General features: G+C 31.9%; 1 protein-coding gene across 7 annotated transcripts in view; it reads right to left on the bottom strand.

Annotated features, from left to right (window-relative positions):
• LOC111429230 (Syntaxin 1A) overlaps positions 1-19,861 on the bottom strand; it is a 134,904-nt gene extending 115,043 nt beyond the window's left edge. For all 7 annotated transcript variants that reach the window (XM_023065089.2, XM_023065092.2, XM_023065087.2 and 4 more), the window contains exons 1-2: positions 19,607-19,861; positions 9,386-9,475 (exon numbers count right to left, since the gene is read on the bottom strand). In XM_023065089.2, coding sequence (XP_022920857.1) covers positions 9,386-9,475; positions 19,607-19,639 — 123 coding nt within the window. In that variant the 5' untranslated portion in view covers positions 19,640-19,861. The remainder of the gene's footprint in view (positions 1-9,385; positions 9,476-19,606) is intronic.
• Between the last annotated feature and the right edge of the window lie 28 nt (positions 19,862-19,889).

Genomic DNA, 19,889 nt, shown 5'->3' on the forward strand with positions numbered 1-19,889 from the left:
TAATAAAATTAGACGTACGAGAAACTTTCGAGTTCGTTAGGTACAGTCTTCTACGTGGTGAATAATACCATTAGGGTCGATGTATGTTCTGAGAAATTCCAACAACACAACTGAGAACAAGAAAATTATCGGTAACATTGACTGACGTGGTTTAGACAATTAATTGTTCTTGTGATTGATGAGGTCTGCAACGGCGTCAAAGTGACTATGCGGTCGGCTAAGAGAAATTCGTGTGTGACGTATTGTTTTCATGGCAACATACGTTCTTGCAGTGTTGATTGTCGCTTTTTAACTGTGACGTGAACTGCATTTAATCACGACACATTTTACGTGATAAAAAAGGTTTGATGAATCAGTGAGGATTAAAAAAAACAGATGGGAACTTGATGATAATCAATAAAAAGTATGATCCTGATTTGTAAGTTTAAAAATATGTAAACGAAGAAAACAAAATAAAAATCGCAAAACAGATCCACTTGTAATTGAATGATTGTAAAAAATATAGATAAGTTATCATGATAACAAATAATTACTCATACCCATACTTTAGATTAAAAGCACTCCTGTAAACATACGAATTTATTTGAACAAAATGTTTATAAAACAAATTTGTCTAAAGGGCTAAAATGGACTAAATAATAACATCGATATTTATTGTAAGCAAATTTTTCGCACAAAATCATCGCCATAACTATTAGTTAAATAGAAGAAAACCCTTCAATAAATACGAAGCGGTAACGACACGTAAATAGCGGCCATTCGCAATAACTGGTGATCGCAGGTCAACTTCGCCATGAATAATTTATGAGAATCGTATCGATTGAGATATAGCACGAGAAGCGGGTTAAATATAAAAAACCTCAGCGCGACACAAAAAGGAATCAGGCGGAATGAAAAAATATCAGGAAGCACACGTTATTTTTAACTCTTATTTATGTTTTTTGTCCATCCCAATTATTCTGCTCCTATTACTTTCTTCCCTTTGTTTAACAATCAAATGTTTTCCAATTTTCAAAAACTACTCCAACATCACGATATCATTAAATAAATTTAACCCACTTTCGTGAAATTTGTTCCGGATCTCATCCAAGAATGTAACAGGACGTTTCGTTCCTGGTTCGTTGGCGTACGAGAAGGAGGGAGTTTTCACGCGTTCTCGTTCACCGGCTGCAGTAGAGATAAGGGCGTTATCGCCCGAACAGAAAATAGAATGTGTGATCGAGCTTCAGCGCGTTGTTTGTAAAACGCTAACACAAAGTTGGATAAAATACAGAAAACTCACTCAAAATAAAATTTAAAAAAAAGCTTTTTACCATTAGAGAAAATTAAAATTACTTATTATATGCATATTAGATACTATTAAAATTCATGACTCTTTCACATAACAAACACGTTATTCTAAAAATAACAACTTTCAACCTAAAACAATGACTTTAATAAAGTTAAAAAAACTCCAGTAACTCTTACACAATGCATTCACAGCCAAGCTAAACGTAACTGTTTTACCCAAACAATTTCCACGGTATTTAAAACTTTCTATACGTTGCATTTTCAACGTATGATTCATCGAGGGACAAGATACATTGAATTTACCGCGTTTAAAAAATTACATTGATCTTTTAATTGCTTTATTTGCACAATGATGAACTCTAAATTATTCATTGAAACACCATGCCATTAAATGGTTTAAACATGCAGCGAATTCTTATCAATAGTGGCATAGAAACCTAGACCCAAATACATAAATAATAATGATTAGTTTAAAATTTAAATAAAATTCTTATTTGGTATTAACGAAAAAATGTATTAACTATAAAATTTTAATTTCTAATATGTTCTACTATTAGCGTTTAAATTATCATTCAGTTGCATTAGATTGTAAACAATGAAATTTATTTACACATTATTCCATACACATTAATCAGTGTCACATTTATCTATTTCAAATTCCATGAATACCATTACCCCCAACAGAGTCAGAAAATATAGAATATGCGGTCGGCATGAAATTTAAACTACCTTCATTTCATCCCCAAGATCGATAAAAAATGCTATTTCAAACGCCAAAAATCAAAAACTACTTTAATCTTTTATCAGTTTTGAGTGTTATTACAAAAAATTTTTTTTGAAAATAAATAGATAGTTTTTTCTTTTAATGCACAATTTATGTATAAATGCTAAAAAAGACTGTAAACATAGCAATCAAAGCAAACAATTTCAGGCGCGTGCTTTGGAAACTATGTGTGTACATATACTATTCAGTTGAGCGTGTGCTTTTAATAATAATAATAATAATAATTTACTTTATTACCCAACTTTATTTACCCAACAAAGATCAATTACAGGACAATATTACAAGAAAAAGAAAATAAGAAATAACACATGCCATAAAACAAATATAATTCACATAAACACTCTTACACTATTATTGATTGTTAGTTAGTTTACACATCCTCTGCACCGGGGAGTTGGCTAAAACATTAGATCTGCAATTCCTCAAATAAAACTGATTTGTACTACGTGTTGCACGCGTAGGCACCGCGAAAATGATCCGCGACAACAACCAACCACAATCCAATTCACCTTGCACTAACTTCTGCAAAAACTTGATGCACTGGTCATCTCTTCTTACGACTAGTGCAGAAAAATTCCACGATCCGGGTATGATCCGTCCAGGCGTAGAGACAAATATTTGAGAAATCTCCTCTGAATTCTCTCCAATATAAGTCTATGACACACATAATGTGGCGACCAAATTACAGAGCCATACTCCAATTTGGACAATACAAAGGTCGAAAATAGGGTCTTGTACACACCGATATCAGAAAAAGCACGAGAGGTGCGCAAAACGAAACCAAGCATCCTCGCTGCAGAAGATGCAATATTTTCAATGTGAGGTACAAAAGACAATTTGCGGTCAAAAGTTACTCCCAGATCCTTGATTGTAGATAGTTTCTCAAGAAGAACACCTTCTATATAATAAGAAGATGGAAGAGGAGACAGCTTGCGTGTAAAACTAACCGCACCGCACTTATTGGCATTAATCTTTAGCTGACAACGGTTACACCATTCCACCAAGACGTCCAAATCCGACTTAAGACTGACAACATCACGGTCCGCAAAAATAGGTCGGAATAGTTTCAGATCATCCGCATAAGCTAGTACGCTTGATGAAAATTTGTCTAGAAGGTCATTCAAGAAGATAACAAATAGTAGGGGGCCTTGATTTGAGATGCTTTTATCGCATTTAGAGGTGTTTTCTTATTTTTATAATCTTCGACACACTAACATCTATGCAGTTATGTAGTATTCTCCACTTATTACTAGTTATTGAATTTATTACCAGAAAGCTGACAGAACTATATAGATCTAGATACCCAACCGGTAGAAAAACAGTGGCACAACATTAAAATGGTAGTCACGAATACTGAAGAATTAGTATTAGGAAAGCAAGAAAAACGGAAAAAACCATCATATCTTTGATGAAGACTCTATAGTGTCACGAAGAATAAGAGAAACGCCAATAGATTGTGAGCGGGCAGATTGAGAGAATAGAGGATTTTAAGCATGGGTCGTGTCGAAGACATAGAGAGATAAAGTTGACATCTTCGAAAGAATAGAAGAAGGAATATTCAGGGATGGATTTCCTCCATGGGAGAACCAAGGAAACGCTGAGAATCAGGACCTTTCGATTGGAGAAGAGCAACGTCGGACGGGAGAGATTGGTCTGCAGAGCCATAGAAGAAGAAGAAATAATATTTAATCGCATACATTTCAATTTGATTCTAATTTATTTTTACAAGTTCTTCATTGCAGTCGAAGTTGAAAAACATCAAGGATTGTTTAGCAAAAAGGCGAAATAAGTCTCAAAACCAAGGAGCAAGAAGTTTACTAAAATGATGTTTATACACAAAAACTTTTTTTTTAATTCTTTGCCTTTTTACTATCATATACATAGAAATATGGCAAAAATAGAAAAAAGTAGAAATTTTTTGACATTTGACGTAAAACTTGGTTATATTTCGTTTTATGACATCCAGACATTAATTGCAAAAAATGGAATTTGAATTCAAAAATTTATCGTCAATTATACCTTACGGGGACACACTGTATAACAGCATATATAAAACAAAAGCATATACAGGGTGTCACACAAAAAACCCCCAAGCTGTAACTCTGTCATTTACATTCTGATTTTCATAAGCGAGCATCATAGTATTATACACTATGATTCATGCTACAAATAAACTTTTTCCAACGCCATCTTCAATTTCAAGCGATTGATAATCTTGATTTTCAAATTGCTCAATATGTTTTTCTTCACGTTATTGGATAGAGATTTTTTTTCTGCAGCCATTGATGTACAATACATTAAAATAAATTGTAATTTTAGCAGAGAAAAACAATTAGAACATTTTCCGAACATTGTCTTAATCACTAGTAGTGTGCCATGGAAAGAATAGCGCGTAAAACTGATAACAGTCATTAAATGTTATTTCAATGCCCAAAGTAGTTGTAAATGATACTTATAATGTTTTTTTTTATTTTTTCCCATGGCATTCTTAGCAAATTTAGATAAATGTGGAATATCTCCTGTCCTTGTTTCCGAAAATAAAATATATAAACATATATTCAATAATAAACACAGATATAAAGAAAGTGAACTGAGTGGGGTTTATAAAGTAACATGCCCAGAATGTAATATGGTCTATACAGGGTAATTCAAATTCGACCTCCACCATTGGGATCTCAGAAACCATAAGAGATACAGAAATGGTTAAATGGGGGCAAAGTTGCGTATCTTAGAGCTCATAATTTTTTAACTAAGTTTCTGGATCTAGCCGTTGTAGTTTTCAAAATGTGGCCGAAAAACAAAAAAGTTACTTTTTCGTTTTTTGCCTATAATTTCTTTATTTTTCGGTTTTTCGTGAGTCTGAAAAAAGATTCTTAAGGCAAATTTTTATGACACAACTAGAAATTTTCTCCGACGTTTCGTTTTCGTGAAACTATCATCAGGTTTATTTTTTTTTATGAACGCCCTATTTGATTTTCACACCTAAAAAATAGGATAATTAATTCTGATTTCAATGATACGTCATATTATTCAATGAATTATTCAAAAAAAAAAAAAAAAGAAAATCTTATTAGGAGGCTGTAACTTGTGCTCTAAGTGTTTCCAAAGAAACCAACAAACAATACTTATGAAGAATACTTGGAAAGTGACATTAGAATTAAAATAGTAGACTAATACTGATTTAAGATGGCTTTTACAAACTTTTATTTTTTGTTTTTCGGCCATATTTTAAAAACTAAAACGGCTAGATCCAAAAACATAGTTGAAAAATGATGAGTTCTAAGATACGCAACTTTGCCCCCATTTCACCATTTCTGTATCTCTTATGGTTTCTGAGATCCCAATGGTGGTGGTCGAATTTGAATTACCTGTATAGGCCAAACTGGAAGAAACATACATATTAGATTTAGAGAACACTTAACAAAACATAATTCTGCAATCTTTAAACATATTGATAGTCTTAAACACAACATAAAATTTGAAAATGTTAAACTTATCAAAAATGTAAGGAAATCAAGGGAGATGGACTTAATCGAAGAATTTCACATACATATAATAATTACAATAACCTTTCTAATGAATGATATAATAGATATTAACCTATATAGACAATTCATCAAATACATTTAATTTTCAAATTACACATTCAACGCATACGCAATTTCAGTTTAATAATATACTAATATCTCTAACTAACAACAGTCTCCCAAAGTTGATACCACATAATGGGTCACTCATTTTTCAAATAATTTTTATTTTAATAATTTTTTGTGGATTCAGTAAATTACATTCACTAAATAATCACATATATAATTTTTCATCTTCTCTTATTTCCTTTTACAGATAAATTCTTAATTTGATTCATAAATCTAAAGATAAACCACATTTTTAACGATAAAACCAGTAAGTCAACTTTTACATTACCTATAAGACACGCGCTCTAAGTTCATTTCCTTTGTTTTTCAGAATTTTATTTATTATAAAACAAATTATTCTAAATAATAAATAACATGCTCTTCAAACCATAAATAATTTTCTCGCATTTTTCACATTTTAAGAAAGATTTTTCAAATTGTTCAAGCAAAACTCCTAAACGAATACGCTTAAATTGTTAACGACCGTCACGATGAATTTCAATTCTTTTAATTCTTAAATGTTAATTTTTACTTCTTAATTGTTTTTACTCTTTAGTTAATTTGCTAAATCTATTTGATTATGTCATGGTATTTTCAGTCGTGCCTGAAGAAAGAAATTTCTGAAACATATGTAGCACTGAAAAATAAATAAAATTGCTTCATCGTTGAACATAGTTTAATTATTTAATAAAACTATACAGGGTGTCTTTTCTTCGCTAAATTTACATTTAAAATGGATGTATTGTACATGGATTCAGAAAAACAATCTCTATCCAATGACGTGAAAAAAAAATAACGCAGCAACAAAACTTAATAATCGCTTGAAATTAAAGATGGCGTTGGAAAAAAATTACTTATAGTATGAGCCATAGTATTTATAAAACCATTTCATTTGATACTTGGGTCATGAAAATCGGAATGTAAATAACAGAGTTACAGCTTGGGGCGTTTTTTCTGTGACACCCTGTATATAACACTTGTTTTTTTTTTAGATTTAGGTCCAATCAACGAGATACGTATCTCATTAGCTTGAAATTGTTATCTCATTACAATCCGTGCCTACTCTTTCACATCCATGATCTCCAACAATGTCCAAACCTGTCTTATTTACTGTCTTCATGTTCCCAAAAATCTCATTCGCACTGGCACATTTATATCCAAGGATGCACACCCAAAAAATATCTACAATGCGTCATTTAATACTATTTCTCGTCTCGCCCCCGAATGCTTTATTTTAAAACTATATTTGATGTTGTCCTATCACATTTTCACTGTAGGTTTTCTCATTAAATTGCCTTTTAGTAGCATCTTTACCGACAATATCCACTCAAAGACCTGTATGTCATGCATTTAGTGAACATTTCCTTTATTATGTCAAGGTAGAACTCCCAACACTTTCCTTTACATTCTAAGAATATCTAGTTCACTCCAGGCGCTTTTCTCAATTCAATTTCTTTTATGGTGGCATTTGTCTGTCAATGTCGGAGTTTCTCTCTGTGGTGTCGCGTTGTGTTTCTATTTGTCAATCACGCCCTCATAAATAAATTCACTAATCATAAATTCATCTAATACAACCACGACAATTTCGTCCAACTGCTTCCTATATAGCCATTTTAACAAATTTCTCTCATCTTATCCCTTTGTAGCTAAGATCGCTGAGTCTAATGCAATTCACAAATATCTCTCATTTTGCGTCGTAATTTTCAATCATATTACTATTATCATCCCTTCAACCTCAATTTTAATACTTTTGACTGCCGATATGTTATTACATACTGCTATGATTAAGAACAAACTTTCACATCTTCAAAATTGTATGAATACAATGAGTTCGTTACATAGAATAAACTAGATGAGCCCACATAAATGAGCATAGATATTAACAGCCATATCCAGGAGAAGAATCAGCATAGGTGCATTTTACACCCGAATAAGAATATGGAATATAGTTACAAAAAACTGTTCTATCAGGTGTGTTCGTTTTACATACAGGATACATCTACTAAAATTTGTGTCTTTAACCCTGCCTCTACAATCATTTCACTTCTATCAGACAAGACATACATGAAAAATTAAGATGAATAGTCTTATTAATGTAGGTTAGAAACTAAAACACAAATGTGAAAATTAATTATAACCACATAACCTAAAATACAATAAAAAGTGATGTATGATAGCACATGTTTAGAGATTAACATTTTAATAGTGAATTAATTCAATAAAGTATCACATACATGTTTAGTTGTTCAAAAAATTGACGAACTCCTGAAGATGCTCCGAAAGGAGCGAAACCGGTAGAGTGATAATAAACACATTTCACCTTTAAGTGCAAAATTTGTTTAATTGAATTACCCAGGTGAAAAGAAAACAAAAATGAATATTAACAAATGTGAAAGACGACCACAAAAGCACCTTGCAATGGAACCAGCCAGAATAATGAAAAACTTGAATAACAATGTGCTACATCTAAAACTAATAATTTAACATCAAGGAGCCAAAACCAATGCTGGTGATAGCCATACTGAAAATTCTTCGGTTTTTAATAAGGAAACATCAGCAACTATTAATGCAACAATTCAAAAAACGGATGACGTGCAGTTGTTTTACTCTTTCAAGTCTTAGATAACTGTAAAATTACTGCTAGAAACGGGGCATATGCATCGATAACTACAACAGAACCTTTTAGAAGTGACACTAAGAATCCATAATAAATAATATATTTCATGTGACAACTTCTAAAAATAATTATAGCAGCGAGGCATACTGACAAACAGCACAAATTTAGTATAAACGACTGTCAACAATCAGTAGTTTTGATTTTAAATAGAAATCCATATCATCTTGTAATTTACAAACATCTGAAGAAAATTAATTATCCAAAAAAAATATAGAAAATAATTAAGGAAATTTTTGTATTTATTGTAATAGTATTTATTATAATAAATGGCCACATTTAACTTTCTTTTTGGTACTCTGGATGGCAAGGGACTTTGGTTCTGAAGTTCTTTTTAAAATTATCAGTCTTTCCTGATTATACAAATGTTCAGCCCCTCTTCGTCATTGAATTAATCATTGAAATATGTACTCCATTATGCTGCACCTCGTAGTTGGTCAACCTGTCAAGACCTTGTTTAGAAGTTTAGAACAGTCAGGACAGGACTGCTAGACATCGGGATATATATGACAAGTGTATACAGTGCGTGTGAATTAATGTGTTCATAAATAATTATTTCCAATTTCGAAATTTATTAAACGTTATTAATAGCTCTATTAAAAGTTTCAAGGTTGTTAATAAAATACAAGGAAAATTTTAATCCAATTTTGAACATTCTAACAAACACTATATAAAATAACGCCTTTTACGTAACATTGGATAAATTCTAGGAACGCTGACTAAATGGTACGTTAAAAATAACCGGTTGCAGTTATGACAAATACCTTTCACAAAATAAGTCTATTTATGAATAAACATTGATGTAAGAAATATCGAAGTCATTTCATACCGAAATGAGTCAAAAATTACACTAAGATTTGCAAATAAAAATATTTTTAAATTAGTCATATTTACACGTGCTATAAAGCAACAAGTACTTTCCAAATATGTTTAACAAATTTATTAAACACTATCTTTTACATAATTTATCTAATTAAAATTAAATTTAATCGCTATGCTTACCTCCGCGAAAAACGCATCCATGAATCCGTCCCTGCTTTCGACGGTGACGGAGACATCATCAGGACCGACATCATCATCGTCACTTTGGGCCTAGAAAAAAATGTTCATTGAAAAAAATTTGCTAATAATTTTATCTAATAAAGCATCGAATAAAAAAATAGTTTTAATTGTTATGATTTAAACCTATATTGTTTTAAACTGAAAAAGTATTAGAAAATAAGATTTTATTGCTCCTAATACAATTCAATTTTTTTTATCGGTAATACACGACCATATGTAATGAGTCTAATGATTAGGTACATTATCGCTGCGTGACGTTGGGTAATCTTATCGTAACAATCATCGATAAAAATATAATGAACCATCACAATTTTTTGCCATAACGAAAAGGAAATACTTCGATTATAATTACATTTTTAAATTTGTATGTTAAAAATTTTATTTTCTATGAATAAACTATAACGGATCATTTCAGCGGATATTATCCGCCAAGTCTAATTATGTAAATCAATATTTACTCATGGTAAACGATTATGTAAGTAAGTTTGTTATAATGCAGCCTTTGTGGACCGCTACAGAATAAAAAATCATCACAAATCTAGGAAATGAAGGTTTGTTTTTAAAAACGGAGTTGTGTGTTTGCTCATTTATGATAATGGATAGTTGCAATCGATATTAGCAACATTAACGAGCAAGTGTTTTGACGTAAAATACAAAAAATATCCAAAAATGATCACATTTTTTTATACGGAGTTAACAAGATATTTTTACAAAATAACTTACAAATTTGATAGTTTACTAACATCAAAATCACATTCTCCAAATTACAGTAAAAGCTTCTTTTTAAATCACCTAACCTTATCAACAATAGAAAAACTATTCTTTAAGATTTAGACTGCCACAAATATAGAATAACCAAATCTCAATCAATTTACCATTCCAATTAATATTGAATTGTACTTAAATAACAAGCAAAACAAGTGGCTAAGTGCATCATTATGCATTTTCACCATTAAATCTTACTTAAACGAAACTTAATTTTGACACCATAAAAGTTCGTGAAGTTCAGTTTTTTTAAATATTCTGAGTTTCTGGGTATTTCCAGCAGCTGAATGGCTTCAGCGTTGGAATGTGACAATAGCCTTCTTTGTGCTTCGAAATCTTGGATTAGTTTGTAATCCCATTTGATGTCAAGGTCATCGCGCAGATTAGTAAGCATTTGTAACCAGTTTAAGAAATTTGTTTTGACTACAATAGATGATCAATTGACTGTATAGAGATTTTACAATACCTTTAAGAAGTTTTGGTGCATTGCTAGATGTAGATTTGATATGGCTCAATAGGGAAATGATGCAGTTTTGATAGTGACTTGACTCTATACATACTTGATTTGATAGAAACATTGTGAAGTTTTTATGCAGAGATGATGTAGCTTTTATATGAAGTTGCTTTTATTATACGGGTAATGAAACAACAGATAACGTTACACAAATTCCATGTAAAAAAATCAGTTTTAACTCGAAATGGAAGAATACGTTTTTTTCGACCCAGTTTTGTTTGCAACTTCCTTTGTAAAACTTCCTGTCAAGAAGAAGGCCCGTCAATGCAGCGCAGAACATTTATCCTTTGATTTTACAAAATTTCTATCCTCGGAATCTGGAAAGAAAAACACGATCGCAGTGTGTTATTTGCAGCCAGGTTCTAGCAAATGATTCTATGAAACCAGCTAAGTTAAGACACCATTTTGAAATAAAGCACCCAGAGTTTCAGCAAAAAAACACGGATTTTTTTAAAAGAAAGAACAACAGTAAACAACAAATCAAACAATTCAGCCATAATGGCCTCCTTTAAGGTATGTCAACTAATATCTGAAAAAAGTACACCTCATACTATTGCTGAAGATCTCATATTACCAGCAGCAAAAATTATGGTGCCAAAAAAATTACACAAATTCCGTTGTCAAACAATACAGTGCAAAGAAGAATTCATAGTATGGCAGAAAAAATAAAAGATCAATTAATACAAAGAGTTCGTGTATCACATTGGTTTGCTATACAGTTGGATGAAACAACGGACGTAACTAGTCAGGCAGGTTTACTGTTCTCGAAAACCCGTTCTTTGTAGATTTCTTAATTAACACCACCGCAGAAAAAATTTTTGAAAAATTAAATACTTTTTTAATAAAAATAAAATCGATTGGGAGAAATCTGTTGGTATAAGCACAGACGGTGTCAAAGCTATGTCCGGAAGAATAACAGGTCTGAAGGCGAGAATAAATCTTCATCTGCAGAGTCGTACCATTGTGCTATACATCGAGAAGCGTTGGCTACAAAAAGAATTCCTGCAGAATTAAAAGCGGTCTTACATGAGTGTATCAGAATAATAAATTTTATTAAAAGTAGAGCGCTGAATACGCGGCTTTTTTCACTGCTAACGCATACGAATTTAAGGTGACTTTCGAAGGGAAAAGCACTGGGTCGACTTTGGGAATTACATGAAAAAGTCAATGTATTCTTAATAGAAGAACGTTTCCAATCCCATCCCTCTGATAAATTTTCCCCAGGAAAATTTAAATGGTAAAAAGGAACATTTCTTATCAAACTGGCGTACTTATCCGACATCTTTACTCATCTCAATGATTTGAAATAAAATTACAAAGTGCAAATGTAAATTGTTTCCACGTAGAAGACAAGATTGAAGCAACAAAAGCGGAAATGTGGAATCATTTCAAAACTTGTCGACATTTTAAAACATGTCTGATACACTTCCCAATGAGGAAGCACAACTAATAAGGTGTCATTTGGCAAATCTAAAAAGCACCTTCAGAGAATATGTTCCATTAGTAAGAATTAGTAAGAATTAAAAAAGATAACAAAGATAAATTACTTTTTCTGATCACACGAAAGTGTTCGTACAACGAATTATTAACAAAATAACTGAAGAAAAATCCTATTAAATAAATTACTAGCATCGTGTCGGTCCACCTTTCTACTCTAACACAGTTTTTAAATGGTTTTGTATCGACAATACTAAGTTTCTAGTAACATCGGCCGTAATATTCTCTCATTCTTTCAAAATCGCTTCTTTAAGGGAGGCTTTGCCCGTTATCCTATTTTTTCGCACTCTTTTTTCAATTTCGTCCCATTAATGTTCTATGGGATTTAGGTCAGGAGACTGAGGTGGGGAATTTAATTGCTTTGAAATATTATACAACAGCCATATCATAACTATCTTCGCTGAAATATCCATATCCTTCCTAGATTTAGTCTAAGTCTAGTCAAAGTTGGTTCTTTTAATACTTTACGAATAATATTTCGTTTGTCTCGTGAGTTTGACTTCAAAGGGCGACCTGCCCGAGGTTTATTGCTGACATTATTATTAGTTTTGAGGTTTTTTATGATATATTGCGCTGTATATCGTGATTTACTAACCAGTTTTGAGATTGTGCTCAACGATTTCCCTTCATTTTTTAATTTAACAATTAAATTTCTTAATTCTTCGCTAGTTTCTTTTCTACGGGCGCTCATTGTAAATTGATGTTGTAAATGTGGGCCAATTGTCACACTGAACATGTCTTAACAAGTCAAAGTTTACGATATACCAAAGTTAAACGAAGTGAACTGAAAATTAACGATCGCCAAATCATCATAATGAAGTAAGAATCAGTATACGAACATTTTCATGACATCAAAAAACGATATTTTTTTAACTTATTTATTTATTTAAATAGAATATGCTTTGTGTTATCCATAAAACCTTATTAACCTTTCGTTACTCACACGCGATTGTGATTGTATGTGAGTACACTATTGTACTATGTAATATATAAGCCGTTTTTGTAACCTTCTTTACTTTGTATTTTAAATTGCGGTGTCAGTTGGCACCAAAATATTTTATGGTATGACAATAAAACCCTTCGGAGTAAACGTTTATAGTTCTATGTACCCGGAGTACACACTATTTAGGAGATATAGCCAATATTTAAGTCGTTTTTGTACCCTTCTTTACTTGGTCAGTCCGCTATAAGCGACGGTGCTGTGAAGTTCAAAAGTGTAATAAGCAATGGCTACATACGAAAAAGAACAAGAACGATTGAGCCGACTTATGGAGGTGTGTTTGCAAGAGATAAAACAGGAAGAAGACGATGAAAATTTAGAAGACTGCGAAGAAGATGACGAAGTAGCGGAAAATCTTGCCGACAGAGAGGAGGCGGAAAATTCTTCTAGTGACCAGGACGTATCGGATGCAGAACAAGAACTATCAATAGGTCCATATTTCATTGGGAAAAATTCTACAAAATGGCAAAAACATGGTCCACGTCGAAATGTAAGAACGCGTCCCGAGAATATAATAAAACATTTGCCGAGTCCATAAGCTTAGCTAACAGGTGCCAAGAATTATTTAGAAATTTGGAAGTATTTTTTCAACATAGATATAATAAACATCATTACGATTTGCACCAACAAATACATTCAAAAAAACAAAGAAAACTATAGTAGAGAAATGGATACGAAACTGACTAGTTTGTCGAAAATAAAAGGACTAATTGAACTCCTTTATTTGGATGGAGTGTTGAAATCCTATCGACTACACGTTATGGATTTGTGGAGCACGAACGGAACAGGTATAGAATTATTTCGGTTAATTATGACGCGAACTAGATTTCAATTTTTGCTACAAAGTTTATAAGATCAATCGACAAATTAGCTCCTGTGAGAGATATATTTGAAATCTTTGTTCAAAATTGCAGAAATACATATACTCCATTTGAGTATGTAACAGTCGACGAAAAATTGGAAGAATTTAGGGGCAGATACCCCTTTAGACAATACATTCCAAGCAAGCCAAATAAATATGGAATTAAGATATTTGCTTTGGCAGATGCAAAGACATACTTTGCTTGCAACTTAGAAGTGTACGTAGGCATTCAACCAACAGGGCGATATTCATGTAATAATTCTTCTCAATCTGTAGTAGAAAGACTATGCGAACCACTAAAAGGTTCAAACAGAAATGTGACAGCCGATAATTGGTTTACGTCGTTAGCTCTAATCAATACTCTAAGAACTAATTTCAAATTGACTTCTTTGGGGACTGTCAGAAAAAACAAACGTGAATTACCAGTTGAGTTTTCAAACCCTAAAGGCCGACCAATTGGATCCACCATGTACGATTTCCAGAAAAACATTACCTTAGTTTCATATATTCCTAAAAGAAACAAGAATGTTATCAAGTTTACATCATGATTACAAAATTGATGAAGAATCTGGCAAACCTGGCATGATAATGGATTACAATCGCACAAAATGTGGAGTAGATACATTGGACAAGTTATGTGCTGCATACAACTGTGCAAGAAATACTCAAAGGTGGCCAACGGCGATTTTTTACGCCTTGCTAAATGTAACTGGAATAAATACGCAAGTTATTTATTTATTGAATAACACAGAAATAATACGGTTTCGTCGAAGAGAATTTCTTCAAAATTTATCAGTTGCGTTGGTGGAAGACTCCCTCGGCGAACGTCTGCAACAACGTAATATACCAAGAGCGATCAAATTCAGAATAAGAGAAATTCTTCAGCTCGATATAAGAACGGAACAACAACCGCAAACATCATCGAATGTAAGAGGAAGATGTAATTTTTGCAATCGTGTAAAAAATCGCCCAACAAGATGTTTTCGATTCATTTGTGGTGAGCATTCTATTCCAGTATGTTCCGAATGTTTCGAAGAAATATAATCGCATTTTTGTAGTTACATGTAAATAAATTATTGTACAAAGTTATTGATTTTCATTTTAAAATAAAGCATTAGATGCTTTATGTATATCTATTAGTTATGGAATTTATATAAAATCATTTACATTCAAAATTTCTATTCTTTAGATCTCAAATGTGCAGGGTCCTTCAGCTCAGCTTCCGTTTTCTGTATTGTTTATTTATGTTATATTTTTTATGAAATAAATTGTTTTTCATTCGTTCGATTTTTATTAGTTAAAATTGCCGTTGGAATAGATGAAATACGAGTTTTCGGCGAATAACATTTTAAATGTCAGGAATTGTGATGGGGTTGTTATTACAAAATATTTTTGTTTTTTAATTCTGCATCGATTTACATAAAAATATGTAGGGGGTCCAATTTAACATAAGAAAGATAAAATGCTTTAAAGTTTTGACACTAGATTTTGGCCAGTATAATTTTGAATCAATGGAACTTGTTTAACGGTTCCACTAGACCTTACTTAATAAGTTTGACATGAAACTGTATTAATGAGGAGTTTGTAATGTAATTATGATTTGTTTGTAATTATGATTAATTTTTAAAAGCAGCGACGCAAATACGATTTATTTTCGTTTTTATTTTTTTGTGCTGCTGTCATTCAGCCGATTTCAATAAAATTTTGGAACTATGTAGGCACCCATAAAAGACACCCAAAAATGTGAGAAAAGATAAATCGTGCCATTTAAAAAAATATATCATCATGGCGTCACACATTTTTGGGACACTCTGTATAATCAACAATAATTTCTTGAAATGCGGTCTGAGATATAGCCTGCAAAATATTAAACTCCTAACTTAATTAATAACTGAGCTACAGAAAACGGGAGCTGAGCTGAAGGACCCTGTATAATTTTTAACACATAATTACATTAAAAGACGTTTAGTTGTTTGGAAATAACTTTCTGATTCAATAGCATCACTTCAGATCTAATAATTATGGTGCGGACTGGTAGTCCGCTATGAGTAACAGATCACAGGATTCAAAGGTGAGTAACGAAAGCTTAACTGTTTTATATTATACATTTTGATAACAAAATGTAGCAAAATTTATAAATAATCGGTTTTTTCACCTGTACGAAGACTTTTGTGACTAACAAGGGAAGTATCAGAACTGTCCCTCACCGATTTTGTTGAAATTTGGTACAGCGAAAGTATGGCCAAAAATAAGGTTTACGTATTTTTTTATACGTGCTAATAAAGCCCCTGGAGCGAGTTATAAGGGTTGGAAATCGGGGCGAAATATATATATTCGCTTATAGGCTGAAAACGAAAATAGCTATCGAAATGTGGTAAATGTAAACTGATATTCAGTTTCAAAGAGCTTTCCATTGATATATCACACATATATCTGAGGGCTTCAGGGGGTAAACTATCCCTAGTTTTTTGGAATATTTTAAAAACTACCCTGTCGATTTTGGCGATATTATGTATCCTTATAGTACGTTTATAAAATATTAATGACGTGGTTTTTCTCATTTGCCTCTAACCAACCCCTGCAAAGTTACGGGGTATGATAGATAACCCCTTTCCGAGCCCCTTTCCTTAAGAATAATGTGATAAACTGTTACACTTTTGAACAATATTTTGAAGAAAACCATTAATTAGATGTAAATTAAGATTTACGCAGTAAAATAAACCCTAAAAATTATTTTTCTTTGCGAAAATTGTTTGTCGATTTTGGTGCAATTTACCACGATGATTTTTTTATACGTTAGGTAGTACTATTGTAAGAACTTACAAGGGTTAGAAGTTTGGGGTAGAAAATATACTTTCACTAATAACTTTCATACTAATACGGAAAAAGCTTTTTTATCCTTATTCTATTTAAATAATACAAAAGTTAGGATAATTATATAAATATTTATTAATAATGAGTTAAAAAGCAACTGAAAAAAAATGGTTAAGTATCACAAATTGTATTCTACATTGTTAGTTTTGTTTTTTTTTTAATTTATTTTTATTTAATGTATTGTTGATAATCATTGTTTCTATCAGTTGTGTTAAATCTGAATGTTGTAAAGTGATAACCCTTGTCCTTGTATAGTGTGAGGTTAGTCGCACACGCATATCATATCTGCAAATGGAAAGCTATTTTCTCCTCTTTTCATTGTTTTAAAAGGATCCTCTGGTACGTTTGGACGGAGGGTAATAAATACAATGTTCAAAGGAGATAACATATTCGTTTTGGCATCAAAGTCTGGTAAACTGACTTCTGCTTATATGAAAAATTGGCTACAAAATGTCTATTTCCCAAACACCGGACCCAAATCATTACTATTACTGGATTCTTGGAGTGGCCACTGCCCTGAAATTATTAGTGCAATAACTCCATCGGATGTTAAGTTTAAATATTTGTCTATACCTGCAGGGACAACAGGTCAAATTCAACCCCTGGATGTATTTGGTTTTAGAATATGGAAAAATTTTATTAGAAGATTTTCTGATCAAGTTATTCTCTACCAGTACGATGTTAATTTGTATCAGCAAGATAATATTTAAAAATTGCAATCCTTAACGCATAACCAGTTGTCTTCCCCACGATTTATTAATGTTTTTAAATACGCCTGGTTTGCATCTGGCTATATAGAGGAGAGACCAGCACAGTTTGAAAATCCCGTGGAGGTTTGCTTTTTCAATGAAAAACCTACGTGCGATATCTGTGGAGATATAGCTGTTATAACTTGTGCATGGTGTAAACAATCGTTGTGTTTAAAACATTTTTTCCATGATTTTCATTATTGCCAACAATATATTGAATAAAACAAGTAAAAAAAAAGAAATTAAATTAATAATGTAAAATACAATTTGTGATAGTCAACCATTCTTTTGTCAGAGTCTTTTTAACTCATTATTAATAAATATTTATACAATTATCCTAACTTTTGTGTTATTTAAATAGAATAAGGATAAAAAATATTTTTCTGTAAGAGTATGAAAGTTATTAGCGAAAATATATTTTCTACCCCAAACTTCTAACCCTTGTAAGTTCTTACAATAGTACTACCTAATAAGTAGTAATCGACAATTTTCGCAAAAAAAATTAATTTTTGGGGTGGTTAGGGTAGTTAACCCCAGCCGCCCCTTGATGTCGTATAGGGTTTATTTTACTGCGTAAATCTTAATTTACAACTAATTTATGGTTTCCTTCAAAATACTGTTGAAAAGTGTTATAGTTTATCACATTATTCTCAAGGAAAGAGGATATCTATCATACCCCGTAATTTTGTAGGGGATGGTCAGAGACAAATAAGAAAAAACACGTCATTAATATTTTTAAACGTACTATAAGGACACATATTATCGCCAAAATCGACAGGGTAGTTTTTAAAATATTCCAAAAAACTAGGGGTAGTTTACCCCCTGAAGCTCTCAGATATATGTGTGATATATCAATGGAAAGCTCTTTGAAAATGAATATCAGTTTACATTTACCACATTTCGATAGCTATTTTCGTTTTCAGCCTATAAGCGAATATATATATTTCGCCCCGATTTCCAACCCTTATAACTCGCCCCAGGGGCTTTATTAGCACGTATAAAAAAATACGTAAACCTTATTTTTGGCCATACTATCGCTGTACCAAATTTCAACAAAATCAGTGAGGGCCAGTTCTAATACTTCCCTTGTAAGTGTAGCTGGTGATAAAGAAAAGGAATTAACTGAATAACTGTGCTATTAACTTAACAAGTTTCTACTAATCATTACCGAATTGACACAACTTCACTGAAGAAGTAGTAAATAACATTTGGTAAGTGGGTCATTCTGACAATGAGATGAGAAGTCGGTTGTAAGTCACCTGTAGATTGGATAGATTGCATTTACACCCAAAAATATTTTGGGATTACCACATCTTTAATCAAGTACTTACTTTTTATTGCTTTGATAAGTCGTCTTAAGCAATTTGTTCCTCTTGTTCTAAAGAGTTTGTTTATTTGATTTTATTTAATACTTCTATTAACTTAACTAAAAGAATTGTTGCCATGGTTACATCTGTTTAACGCGTTCTCATTGGATAATCACTAAAAATGGATGATTTAAATTTCAATTATATCGAAAACAATTAAAACAAAAATGATAAATAAATATTAAAGAAATAAAATAAATAAATAAATGTTATCGCGTTTTTCGTGTAAAATTATGTTGTTATTAATTTTATTAAAGAAAAATATACGCAATTCAATTAAATGAAACAAAACAAAAAAAAATAGCGGGCGGGGCAAAAATAATGACATTTAAACTAATTTTCTTTCTACCTAACCTATTTTCTCCAACACTTGACCTAAACAAAACTATTCTAAAACAAAAAAATAATAATAAATTTGATTTAATTTGAAATTTGCGTTAAATAACTTAAAAATGTTTGATATAAAGCGATTTTTTATGGTTTTTTTCGTTTGGTTTTAATCGGTTTGCTATTGAATAAAAAAAGAAACTTACAGCGACAAGTGCCGCCAATCTATCCTTGGTCATCTTGACACCGGCTACAGTCACACACCGTGAACAACTGGGCTTTTATATAAAAATCCCATTCAAGAAAAAAAAATTGTATTTCTAAACGCGTTTCACATATATAGGACAGAGCACTAAAACTAAATGTGTGTAAGGAACCGACACTAGACTCTCGCGTTGAAAATCGATAGCGGACAACCGGACTCGGCAATTCTGCACTGCTGACACCTTAATGCGCACGCGCACCTGACGTCAAAATCACCCGTGACGT

This window comes from Onthophagus taurus, chromosome 2 (genome assembly GCF_036711975.1).
Source record: "Onthophagus taurus isolate NC chromosome 2, IU_Otau_3.0, whole genome shotgun sequence".
Classification (NCBI taxonomy): domain Eukaryota; kingdom Metazoa; phylum Arthropoda; class Insecta; order Coleoptera; family Scarabaeidae; genus Onthophagus; species Onthophagus taurus.